Below are 13,865 nucleotides of genomic sequence, written 5' to 3'. Positions count from 1 at the left end.
TGGCGAGGTCAAAAATCGGTTTTACTTGGCGTTAAAGCACAGCGGGATCATCCGACGGTGTTCTCCATGGTAGAATGCAAATCCCATTGGAGGCCGCGCAAACCCGATTTGCATCCCACTAACGGGATGCGATGTAAGGCACGACAGGAATTGTCCTCCCACGCTAGATTTACTGTTACACCAGCGGGAAAACACGCCAGCCCAGAACACATCTGGACAACGGTTAAGTTGAGTCTTACCATTAGGGCCTTGCTCAGATAGCAGATATCCAAGAAGCCCTACAGTTACCGGACACTGGAGAAACACGTGTATCGCAACTGTGTGGATTCTCATGGAAATGTCTCCACCGTGAAGCAGCTCACAAAAGGTGGGTGGTCTCTGTTGATGTCTCAGATCTGCTTCGGAACATCGTGGTCTTGGTCATGGGCTGCTACGGATGATCGGCGATGGGAGAGAGGAGAGTCCAGCTATGAGCAGGAAAGGAGTGAGATTGGGAGAAGGGGAACGAAGGTGTTGGGGGTGGTGAGGTTGGGAGGGGGTAGGTGGGAGTATGGTGAATGGAGGGTGTAAGAGTGGAAAATGCGGCAAGGAAAGGAATTTGGGGGTGGGGGTGAAGAAGTTCCACATTTTCCCAAATTTGTACCCTTGCCTCCACTACTTAGTTTAAAACCCTCTCTACTTCCCTAGTTATACGGCTTGCAAGAACACCGGTCCCAGCATGGATCAGCTGTAGACCGTCCAAAAGGTACAGATCCCACTTTTCCCAGTATTGGTGCCAGTGCCCCACGAACCGGAACCCACTTATCCCACACCAGGCTTTGAGCCACCCACTCATCTCCCTAATCTAATTTGTCCTATGCCAATTTGCATGTGGCTCAGGTAATAATCCAGAGATTATGAGCTTTGAGGTTCTGCTTCTTAATTTGGTGCCAAGCTCCTCATTCTGACTATGTAGAACTTCCTCCTTTGTTTTGCCCATATTGTTGGTACCAACATGACCACGACATGACCATCTCCAAGCAGATGTCCCAAACCCTGGCACTGGGCAGGCAACACAGATGTCTGGGCTCATGCTCTTTGCTGCAGAGAACGATGTCAATCCCTTTGACTATACTGTCCCCTACTACCACTACATTCCATGTAACGACCCCCGCTTAAATGGCTTCCTGTACCACAGTGCCATGGCCAGTTAGTTTATCCACCCTGAAGCCCCTGCTCTCATTCAAGCAAGCTGTTAAAACCTCAGAGCTGTTGGACAATTGCAAGGGCTGAGACTCCTGCCCTCTGGGTCCTCTCACCTGCCTCACTTGCAGTCACACCCTCCTGTCCCTGGTTACTGACCAAATCAGAAGACTCCATTCTAAGTGGTGTAACTGCCTCCTGGAATAAAGTGTCCAGGTAACTTTCCCCCTCCTGCAGTGTCTGCAGCTCAGTCTCCAGCTCAATAACTCGGAGCCAAAAGTTCCTGCAGCCGCAAACACTTACTGCAGATGTGTTTGCCCTGGATCACACCGATATCCAGAAGCTCCCACATCCTGCAATCGCAGCACATCAGCTCCCTGTCATCTTCAATATGTGTTAATTAATTAATTGTTAATTAATTAACTAATAAAGCTTACCAGTTATGGTTTACCTGTTCCTTCTGCAGATGTGTTTGCCCAATGGAGGAGTGAACTAATGGTGGGCATGACAGGAAGTAATGGTGAGTATGAGAGGGGGCAGAGGGACCCAGAAGGGTAGGAGGGTGACACTGCATCGGTAGAGGTAGAAGGGATGGCAAGGATGGTTGCTGGAGACTCAGAGGTAGATACGGACCCTGGGAGTGGGAAGGAGGGGGTCAGGGAGGTCAATGTGGATGGGGGTGAGATTCTTAGGAAGGTAGGGAATGTGCAAGTTCAACTGGACATCCTGGAAAAGCAAGGATTAGGTTCGTAGGTGACGGTAGGGAGGTGGAAGGTAATGCCGGGTGGGGGGGGGGTCAACAGTGATGGGGGAGCTGATCAAAAACTTGACCACGACCATCACTGTCAAAATCAAAAGTGAGTGGAGGCTTGTGTTGAATGGGCTTGGCACAGTGAGATGAGTGAAATGAGTATGACGGATGAAGGCTTGGTGTACATGGGAGAGTGCTTGCATGAGGCTCCGAAAGGCATGCGCACACGCACACACATACTTCTCCCTTCAGAATCACTCGTGGTCCGGCTGCGTGCAGCTGAACTGCTAGTGTGGGGGATGCAGTTAGAGAACTTGCGAAGCTTGTCAATGAAGTTTAAAGACAACATTATACATTATTCAGTGAAAGTGAATATATTTTCAGATTATGAAGTGGCAAAATGTGTTCACCTGCGTAACCACTTGTGGTCAGAATTTCTTAACTTTTCTAGGCCTACCACTTCTTCTAGGTGCTGCCCTGACATTCGCAGTAGGGGTGGAGATAGCCTGTGCATTGGTAGGCTATGTTGTCTCTGATGACTTTGGCGTGCATCCTCTGGAGAACCGAGGCCTTGGGGGCCCTGGCTTGCTTTGGATGTCCTCCTTTGGGCCAGCTGCTCCCTCTGCAGTGACAGAGGATGAGGTTGAGATCAAAGGCAAAAGGGACTCAGAGGGAACAGACAGCCTCGAAGATTGCTGAGTGGATGGCCCAGGGTTGTCCAGCTGCTGCTCCTCCTCCCTTCGGGTGCCCGAGGGCCCCCAGCCTACTTCTTTGTGGGGGGGAAGAAGCACCAAGAGGGACATTGAGGTGCCCTGTTTCCCTCTCGCGTTGCCACTGCAGGAACTCACCCATGGCTAATATGATGGAGTGCAAGTCTGTGAGTATCTCCGCATTCTGCTAGACCAGGGTCTCCATGGAGTCCGCCATCCATCCCATGGAGACCTCCATACATGCACATGTAGGCGCCACTTCATCAGAGAGCAGGCAGAAGGACTCTTCTGACTCGGGTGCCACTCTGTTGAGGGCTTTCAACAACCCTGCATGATGTTCCCTTGCCTTCTGCTGACTCTACACGAGTTAGAAGGCCGAATCCAGAGGCTCGTTATCTGACTCAGACCTCATAGATGTCTCTTCCCCAACAGTCCTCAGAGCGCCGAGGAGCTCGGCTGAACATTCCGCCTCCTGCTGTGGACGGGTGTCCGTACGGTGACCACCAGATTGTGAACCCGGGTCCCGCCGGGGTGTGTGTCTCTGCATTGCTGGAGGGTGTGGGTAAGCACTGTGTTGCGTCTTTCAGGCTCCTTATTTCTAGCTCTTCAATGGAACAGGCGTCCTCTTGGCTGGAGGTGAGGACCTGGATGGAGCCGAGGGACTGGATGGCTGAAGGTGTTGGTCACTTGGCAGAGCTCCCTGTGAATCAAAGCAGAGATAATTATTGCATCTCAGCAAAGTCAAAAGCAGGAGAGAGAGCACTCAGTTGCATTGAGAGGGGGATGATGTGGTACAGGATCCTCACATGGGTTTTTGCCACCAACCTCACTGTCACCGCAAGCATGGTCCACGTCCTCACCAGTCAGTGCAATGGCATGCTCCTTGAAGTGAGTCAGGGGCCTAATGTGGGCCATTCCAACCCCAGTCTGGGATCTTGCCCTGCTGTTGTGAGCCAGCTTCTCCTACATGAAAACAGACGGAGAGTGTGAGAGCAGGACGCATGGCAATGTGTGGAATGTTTGTGTGGTGAGCGGAGCCATGAACATGATGAGGACGTGAGCTCAAGGGCATTTGTATCTGATGGAGATGTGAGGGTGTGTTTGAGGTTTAGTGGTATTGTCCCTTGAGGTGTGAGATCCCTGGGGATGTGTGATGGGCTTGGGAGAGTGCGAGTTGAAAGTGATAAGGTAATTGACTTACCTTGGCAGAATGGATGAGAGCATTCATACTCTCTCTGCACTGGATGGCTGACCTCCTCTGAGCTTCGGTGGTGTTGACCGCTGCTGCCACCACCTCCCAGGCCGAAATGGTTATTCTGGTGGACCACCTTCAGTCAGAGCGGGAGTAGAGGACATCGCGGCAGCCTTTCACAAAGTCCAGCAGGCACCTCAGAGAGGCGTCACTAAATTTAAGGGTTGCCGTCTTCTTTGCTTTCAGAGCCATCTGTCACCTAGAGCAGGACTGGTTTGTAGATATAAAGTAGGCATGCTCTTTGTGAGCTTTAAATATGGTGCCTGAAGCAAGGAAGCACCGAAGTCATGGCAGAGGGGCAAATCTGAGCACACCCGCCAGCGATCCAAAGTGTTTTCCATGAATGCATTATTAATGAGGCGATATGCACCGATAACAGGACGATATGGCGCAAAAACCCACCATTGCGGCTAGCGGGTAAAACGACTTTTCTCCAGACCCGCTACTGCACTTGTGCAAATCTGGGACGATTCCGCCCAATGTATTTTTTTTAAAGAGTTGTCCTACTGCATAATTTAATCGCTATATTTTAGCTACTTATTACAATCAAAAAGATAGTGTAAGGGGACATATGCAACGTCAATTGTGGAATACTGAATGCATTCCAAGAGCAACTTACGACTACCACAGTAACAATTATAATTGTCTTTGTACAATAAGTTCGTGTTATGGGTCCTTTCTAATGCAATTAAAATTTTTATTTTCCAGAGCCAAGATGCATATATTGTCATTATAAAAATCATTAGCATGTCAAATAGTTTAGAAGTAAAATTTCCAACATGCACTCATATTAAAGCAACATTTGTTGTTTTTATAAAAATGTTTTCATCTGTTTACAAATGCAACATAAATATGTTGAAAATGATCAGTCTATGATTGGCGTGCAATGTCATTGTGATGAAATTGATTGATAGCCAGATACTTTCTCATAAAGATAGTGACTTAATAATAGAAAGCTTATTTTTCTCAAGAGCTATAATTGTTGAGAAATGCTCCTCCTGACCCCAAATTTAAATAGCTTATATTACTGGACTAATAATCCAAAGGATTGGAATAATAATTCATAGAACATGAGTTCAAATCCAACCATGACGGTTTAAGAGTCTGAATTAGTTAAAAAAAATCTGGAATGAAGAGCAGCTATCAGTAAAGGTGACAATTAAGTTGTTGTAAAAAGCCCAACTCATGCTTCTCAATGGCGGCTAAGAACAGGGCAATAAATGCTAGCCTTGCTGGAATTGCCCATATATCAAGAATGAGAAAAAAAACTGATTATAGTTTTCAATTTCAGCATTGGAATTATTTTTCAAATCACGCTTCCCATCTCTTCTGCAGGTTACTCATCACCACAGATTCCTTGTCTATCCATTGACAGGGACTAAAGAGGTAAAAAAAATTCACTATTTTCAAAAACTTTATTAATCAGTTTACAGTGATGAGCTTCATTAAAAGATGCCCTTCACTATGAAGTACCACAGGCAAAATTAGTTGGCGCTCATTTCAGCACAGTTCTGTGCCATAATATAGGCTTGCTCAAGTAACTTCAAGCATCTCTTTGGAAAACATAGGACACAAAATTGAGTAGTACAGTGCCACGGAGGCCCAATGATAGGTTTCCTGAAAGAGTCCAGCAGGTTTGTGCTCCACAGCGCCATTGCTATTCCACTGACCAGATGCCAGTAATCCTAGCAATTTGCTGGTAGACTGCTGAGGGCGCCTGGGTGACCTGTTGGACACTGAAATCCAAACTCATGACGGCAGCAGTTTAAGCTTGCCAGCAGCTATGGATCTTGTGACCTGCATCTGAGCTTTCACTGCAGCAGTGAGACATTGGGAGGGCTCCCTCTGTGCTGCAGTGGAAGTTGAGACAATAGCCAACAAACACTCCATCATGGGTTAATTTGGCAATGTTGCCATGGAGTTGTCCATCACTTCCACGATGGAAAGGAGGGACTCCAAGCTCCGCATGATGCCCCCTGCTAGGTTGGAGCCAGACTCTACCATGTTCCTAGCCAATGATTGGAGGCTGACTGGCAGATCTGCCAATGCATGAAACATCTGGGTATACATCATCATCAACATTTTCCTATGGTCTACTCCATTAAGGGCCTCATCTCAGTGCCCCACAGCAGAACTCATTTGCAACCTTGTCCTCCAGGGAACTAGCACATGAGCTGTCCAAACCCCCTGGTCTGGCTGCAGCCTATTCGTGCTCATGTCTCACTACATGCTGATCCCAATTCTACATTCACATTCATGCAGCAACACTATCTAAGCTAGTGGCTGCAAGTGTAAGGTCCTCTTCACTCTTGTGGGCTTGCTTTTCCTCTACCTCATGGTCTTTAGAGGCTGTGCAACCATCAGTTCTTGACTATCTGAATGTTCAAATGCATAAGGGGATGGCTGGGAGTCAGGAAAGTGGAGGGTGGGGGAAAAGCAGAAGTTTCACGATCAAACTATCTGCAATTTCCATTTCAAGGCACCTTTCAAGATGAGAATAGAGTGAGTGGAGAACATGCATATGGCAGCAACTCAGTATCATCCTCAATGACCAAGTGCCACTGACTTTGTGGCATCAGTCCCGATGATTTGTTTGACCATCTCCTTGAAGGCGCTGAGGGAATGCAGGTGTCCTGGTCCTCCGGCTTTCCTGACTGTTGTGTGACACCTTCTCCTGCCAGAAAGTGAACAGAATGTCAATGACAGTGTGTCACTATGCTCGGGCAATGTCCCTGCCATAGTTGAATAACTGTAGGTTTGAGAAGGCACGGAAATGTGTGTGCATGGCTGGCACAACTGGAAGCTATGTGTGAGTTTGGTGTACAGTAAGGATTTTAAGGATGTGTCCTGAGTGCTAGGATATGCTGCTGGATGAGTGATGGAGATCTAGTACATTGAGCAGTGCGAGAAGTGGGTGGTGTGGTCTGTCTAAGATGTGAAGTGCAGATTCATTCATTCACAGTGACCACTCAAGTGAGGCCATTAAACTTTCTTCTGCATTGCAGCCATGTCCTCAGGGCTACACTCTGGACATTTTAACAGTCCTTGCCAACTGTTCCCATTTTCCCCCAAGGCTCTGCCTCAAAGGCTTCTTGCCCCCCACTGCTCCCCTCTGAGAAAATATGGTGTCTCTCCTGCCCTCCACTTTTCTTACCAATACTTCGCATGTGGCATCACTAAAGCAGGAAACCTGTTTCCTCACACGGTGTGACATCTCCCTTGGCCCCGATTGTTCCAAAGTGATTATCTAGCAGCCTTCAGTTCATTACTGCAGTTTCCCTTTAATAGGGACTTTGCCGATAAGAAGGAAAAGATGACTAGAGCACTTGGTTTGCTCACGCTACTCAGCTCCCTGCATTGGGCTGGGACTGCTGGAAGCTCTACAGAGGGTAGTGCAGTATGGGCTCTGCTCAGAGCCATGCTACATTCATGGAAATGAGGTGGATGCACCAATTTTATGTGCTGCCTTCCTCATTTGGAAGCAGCATGGATAGCTGCAAATCATGACCCCCTTGGCCAAAAACCGATGCACACCAATTTCTAGTTCAATACGCTTACATCAACTATAATAAAGGAAACCTCCTGCAATGTCACAGGTGCCTCGTGATTAATCATGGATACAGGTTTGCGTCTTCTGTGTCTATCCAATACAGCTTACTAGTTATTTATGTAGTCACCTGTGTGCTCCTTCAGACAAAACACAAAAACACTAGAAGATCACCAGCAAAGCATACAACAACATTTCTGCATATATGAATAAAATTAAGTGTAGAAAAATTTCAAGGATAAGAAAAGGATAATAAGCCGAAAAATCTTACTCCTCTTCCACTGGCGCTTCTGGCTCCTTTTTGAACTTACCAAAACTTTTTTTGCCTGCACCATCCAGCATGGTACAGTATTCCAAACATTTTATAGTCCAAGTAATTACGTTTTTCTAATATCCATTTTAAATGTACTATTCATTAATGTTTTTTAGTTCTGCTGTTATGGTTTCCTTTAAAGTAATAATTTGCATTACTTTGTCAACACCATTTAATATTTTAATATTTTTGTTCACTTCCTTCTTTCCAGAGTTAGAACTTTGTTTGCCCCATTATTTTGCTCAATTAAAAGTGGGATCAGACTTTCTAGCAATCTATTGATCTTCCGTTGTGCAGAAAGGAAAGCATGGGTTATCCAAAAATTGTTTAAACAAAGTGGCCTGAGATGTCCCTTTATCCTTAGCTGGAAGGACCCTTTGATGTGCTGTGTCAATAGTTGTCCCACCTTCAAAGCCAGGTTCATAACACAGCCTTCCTGGTCAGCTGAGCCTCCTCAATCCTACCACTCCCCTAGATAGACTGGCTGCCTGGGGGAGTAACCCTTACCTGTCAGGCATGTCACATGTCTTCTATGCTCTTTCGTAACTTTCCCCTATGTTATAATCTTGAGGAAGACCATTAACTTTTGGAAAGAAATTTGAACTCCCAATTATTAACTGAAATAGATTAGGCTGCAAGCTTTCACATTTCAAACAAAAACTTGCACTGTACAAGAATTAAATAAAGCAAGTACTACTAATTTAACACTATATTTTGCAAAACCCTTATTAGTTAAACCTGAAAATTTTAACAGACCACTCATCCTGTTTTTAATTCTACCCAAGAGTTTCCCTACAGTTTTCAGGATCTTGAGGGTTCTTTCAGTTCCCCTGGGGCCAAACCAAGGTGTGCCACAACTCTCAGGAATTCACTTTTATTCTCCTCAATGTTCCTGCTATTTCTTGGGACCCTTCCACAAGCATTCTCCAGGTGACCCTCCAAGTCTCTTTAAGCACCTCATGATTATGGACACCCCAGCTCAAGTATGGAATTCACTGCCTTCTTGCTTAGTGGTCTCCAGCTCCTGGAAAATTTCTCTCTCTGTCTATTTCCAAGCTATTCTAGCTCCAGATGGAAGCTGCTTGTGTTTGAGAGAAAACGCAACACAAAAGGGTACCTCCCTTGCAACCTGTCATCATGGCAATGAGGCATCCCTGGGATGTCCCAGATAGAGATTCAAAGCAATCATCCATACTTTCCAAAACTGTCCTGTGATCTGAAAGCTATATGGATACTTTAAGAACTTCCTTTGTTTACCCGTTGCTTCCAGACCTTTCTTTGATCTGGGAAACAAATGAATAATTTAAGCCCCTTGTGAAGACAACTGTAGATATCGAGTCTCTACCAAGATTCAGAAAGTGGCCACCTACTGTTTATTGTTTTCACACCTGTAACTCCATCCCCTTTAAATAAGTATGAACTATCTTTTGAATGGTAATTATCTTAGGGGTGTTTACCAGTGTTTCAAACCCAGGTTTTTTTCCATTGGCCTGCCATGATGTGGCCAAAATATCCCTCTACTCTTTACTTATGTGAAGACAGTTTAAAAACCCACCACTTAAGTTGACTCCAGATATAGAAATAAGTAAAATACTGACTTCAAATCTGACTGAATAGATTAGAATGTTGCATGAGTAAAATATTAAAGATGCTAATGGACAAAAAACTGTATCCTTCTTGTCAGTTCCAACTAAGCCAACTTTGATGAGGTTAGGAATCCACGGTTCAGTGCTAACTATGGGTGAATAGTCCATTAGTGGCTTCTACCAATACACCTCACACTACTTGTATCAATTTTGAAAAGAATAAAGTTAGCTAACAGAATAAAACATGGTAAGGAGTTGAAAAGCTTAATTACGAAACTGATATAGATAAAAACTTACCATATATCTAAAATAAGAAGCGTTGCTACAATAGCAAATACCCCATCACTAAAAGCTTCCACACGCTCTTTGCTCAGTGGCTCATTTGGGTGAAATGTGTAAAATGGCACTCTCTGAAGTTCTTTTGGACCTTGCATGAAACAGAAAATATGTAAATAAAGTTTTTTTTTCTCTTTCCCCACTCGAATACATTTCCATTTAAAGCAGGGATACCACAGAATTGTCATTAAAACAGATGTAAAATTTGAACTCCTTTAGTATTTGTATGAATTATCTCTACTGTCATTTCCCACCATGGCTCCTCATTCCTCAAGAGAAAATGGGAGGTGGGGCAGGGAATGACATCTGGCTGAAATTGCCCTTCTTAAGAATTTAAATTCCTGATTGGGACAGAAAGTGGCTTTGCACAAGGACTCTCATTTCACATACTCACCCTGTATTTTGTTTGTACACCACTGTGTACACTGAGTAATGTATGGGAGAAAGATGACAAGTGCAAGCACTGCATATGCCTGTGAAAAAGAAAGTTGCCAATCATGAAAAGCAATTTAAGATCTTACCTTGATATAGCATAAAGTATGATGCTGTTGCTAATTCATTTACATGAAAATACAAAATAGCCAGCTGAAAAGGAGACCATTAAATCCATTGTACCTATTTGATACTACCTTTGATTCATATATTTTATGTAATAAAACAGTCTGTAACTGTACTTTGTATAAAGGAACAGGAAAAAATGTATTAGGGTGAGACTGCTACTTGAATGCATATTGAATAACGTAGTCATATTAGCACCAATTCTGAACTTCTAGCAGACAGTACAGGGCAGGAAATCATGGCTTCACATCACATGATTATCGCTTTATTAGAGATTTCCTGCCATACACTCACCCACTCAATCCTATTATTTAAAGCACTGCATCAGTTCAACACAAAGCATAATACAAAACTGCAAGTGAATGCAAAAATATTCAGTGCATACACTAACTAGTACAGGTATTGCTAAGAGTGAAGCCTTAAACTATAAAGCCCATGAATTTCATGAATATCACTAGGAGATAAAGGGGACTTCGAGCCTTTTACCCTTCCAAGAACATAACATTGAATCACTTGTAAGTTATTTCATGGATCTATATCTGAACCATCAACAACCACATTTTAAAAATTGTCCAGAGGTCACCTGGAATTTCACATGGTGTGAGAGCTACAGAAAAGTAAATAAACATATTTTTGTGGCCTCTTAGTGGCTGGAGGTTATTTATAAAGCATAGAAGCAGGAGAACATCAACTTGCATCTAGTACAACCAACAACGCTTGACAATAATGTTTTACGCAGCCATACATTGCATGATGTTTCCTGAATTGGGCTTCATAGGGATAATCATCTGGCCACTGGTTGAGATGTACATCTGCTTCAGGTTTCCTTTTGATTCAGTAGGTAGCATAAAAATACAATGCAACCGGACCCAACAATAACAAAAACAGATATCACATAAACTTGACCCCAAAAGATATAAAAAGCTTTCACAAATTTCACAACAGTACACTGTGGAAATGTAATTGGCAAGTTATGCCAAAATAACATATTTTAGTCAAAATTTTCTGCCAATCTCATTACATATGTTGGAATGTAAAAATGAGTACAAAGAATCAGGGTCCAAGAAGGGCATGAAACTTATTCCATACTTTCTTTCTATAAGTATGAACAATCATGTTTCAAGTCACATTACCATGTTCAAGAAAATGCAATCATGGAAGTTTTACAATCTTTATTGTGACTTTGCTATGGTGTCAGAATACACAGAAAATATAGTGTGTGTCAGAGCGAAGAGAAATATATTGTATAGAAAACAAACTCTGAAAACTGTAAAATACCAGAAATATAACTTTGGGTCTTATGACTAAAACTTTGGGCTTAAAGATTCACCCATTTTGAAACAATGTAATTGCTGGTCTTTTTGTGGGGTGGAACCATGTTAATGAGCAAAGGGTGGAGATTTTGAAGAACTAGCACAATAGGTCAAGGACATTTTGACAGTGTGAAAGCAGGTGTTTGTCATTTACATCCAAATTTTCTCTACCTTCTGCATTGAAAATCTTCACAATGCCAATTAGGCATTTGTTTGGGTGAAAATTTACAGCAAATTTCAGTCCATTATAGTAAGCTACCAACAGAGAAGACAGATTTTTTATACCTTAATGTAGAGTTCAGTAATCGTTATTCCACTAATTATGGTTAACAATGGAGTGAATTTTTGCATACAAGTAGTAATTTGTCAGATAATTATACTCTGAGAGAACTCCCTATGAAGGGGAAGTCATACACAAAGACAAGAGACAGGTCCAGCGTATTTTTGAGGGATTCACAGCATTTGGATAAGTAATAAGACTTGTAACCTATTTATCATGACAACATTGCAATCATCTGTGGAATATACACATTTGGTTCAGTAGGTCACTAGATATGCTACAAGAGATGAGCTTCTCAATGAAACCTGAACATTGCATTCTATTAAAGGTTCTTAAAACTTCTGAGGGCTGATGTTCCAACTCATGCTAAAATTATTCAATTTCTAGATGACAAAATGGGGTGCATCACAAGTTGATAAATTTTCTTTAAAATCAAATTTGTGACACGACAGTGTCCCACCTTACAGACACTCTGATGTTGCAAAATCTTTTTGTTCACTTTGCTTTCTATTTTTTTGTCATGATTTGCAGTACAATCCAGTCTATAGCATTCAGAGTCTAATTTTGATTATTTTTTCAGTCAGCATAATTGTTACAGCTTTCTACTCACATTGGACAATAGCAAATGAAAACAAAAATCGCTAGAAGAACTCAGCAGGTCTGACAGCATCTGTACGGACTCGAAACCTTAACTCTGTCTTTCTCTCCACAGATGCTGTCAGACCTGCTGAGTTTTTCCAGCAATTTTTGTTTTTGTTTCAGATTTCCAGCAGTCGCAGCATTTTGCTTTTATCTTAGCAGTTGGTAGTTAGAATTAAAATACAAGAGGCAACTAAGCAGTTGGGTCCTCAGATTGAATCTAAGTATTTTCACCACCAAAACCAGATGCTTTTATGAGATTATGCTTCTATGTGGCTGATCTTAATTTAACAAATTTGAGTTGCTACACATTCACAAATCTTTTAGCTGCAAACCTTTGATTTCAGATAAAATTTGGCAAATATGGTTCTTGAAGGTGCCATGCATGTACAAACAAATCTACTGAGCCCTTTGAAACTGAACACAGGGAAAAGAAACTTACCACTGGGCAATAGATGAAAGACAAGATCCCCGCTAAAAGGAAGAGAGCTGGAGCTCGTAAAATCATCTTTAAAATTTGGTACTTATAAGAAATTTGATCTTCTGACGCACATAGATGGGCATTCAATAAGTAAGGTCGGTGGAATCCATAAATCACAATTACAGCCTGTTATAACATTAAAAGGAAGAGAAGTTAGTTGCATGAAGTTTCTTCTCTAACAGAGTTACTCTGTTATCATTTGTGTATGCTAGTTATATGACATTCAAAAGTACACACTTTCCTCCATTCTCACTTTCTTAACGTCTCACATAGGCCTACATTTCCATGGATGGCAGCAGCACAAGTTAGCAAGCCTAGACAACTGGATACAGCCAGGCCTTCTACCCCTGGGGAGAATAGTTTAACTTGAGCCTGTCTTTCCAAATGTCCACAGAAGCATATTTTACAGTGCCAGTCAATGAACAGGGATTAGGAAACAAGAATGGTAGTTGATTTATTTTCTCCCTTCCTCAACACTGAGGGTAACTGTACACCCATTGGTACTGCAGTTAAAAATCAAGCAGTTCAGCACAAATTCTGGATCAAAATTCAGAATTTTTTTATTCTGTGTGGTTCAGTACATTACAACATGGTGCATTTACCATTGAGCCATCAAGGATGCCAACGTTTTAAGAATAAGTACAATTACCCTCTTGAACAAGGCAAACAAAACATAATTTTGAAATCAATATTACTGTCATAAGATACTGTTTAAACAAAAACTGCAGACCATAAAAAATAGCAAAATTGTGAAACTGGGTGGTGCACTGAGTCAACACACAGGTTCTACCAGATCCTTTCATCTTCAGATCTCATTACAGCCTTAGCCCAACCATGGACAGAAGAGTTGCATTCCAGAGGTGAGGTGAGAATGACTGCCCTTGATATGAAGGTAGCATCTAACCAAATTTGGCATA

At 42.8% G+C, this 13,865-nt stretch overlaps 1 protein-coding gene across 1 annotated transcript in view; it reads right to left on the bottom strand.

The window, feature by feature from the left end:
• The window catches only part of tmem175 (transmembrane protein 175), a 51,892-nt gene that overhangs the window by 2,509 nt on the left and 35,518 nt on the right, over positions 1–13,865 (bottom strand). The window contains exons 7-9 of the mRNA XM_041195395.1: positions 12,910–13,074; positions 10,072–10,150; positions 9,639–9,768 (exon numbers count right to left, since the gene is read on the bottom strand). Coding sequence (XP_041051329.1) covers positions 9,639–9,768; positions 10,072–10,150; positions 12,910–13,074 — 374 coding nt within the window. The remainder of the gene's footprint in view (positions 1–9,638; positions 9,769–10,071; positions 10,151–12,909; positions 13,075–13,865) is intronic.

This window comes from Carcharodon carcharias, chromosome 1, assembly GCF_017639515.1.
Source record: "Carcharodon carcharias isolate sCarCar2 chromosome 1, sCarCar2.pri, whole genome shotgun sequence".
In the NCBI taxonomy this organism is placed as follows: domain Eukaryota; kingdom Metazoa; phylum Chordata; class Chondrichthyes; order Lamniformes; family Lamnidae; genus Carcharodon; species Carcharodon carcharias.
This window is presented reverse-complemented; position numbering and strand designations above follow the sequence as displayed.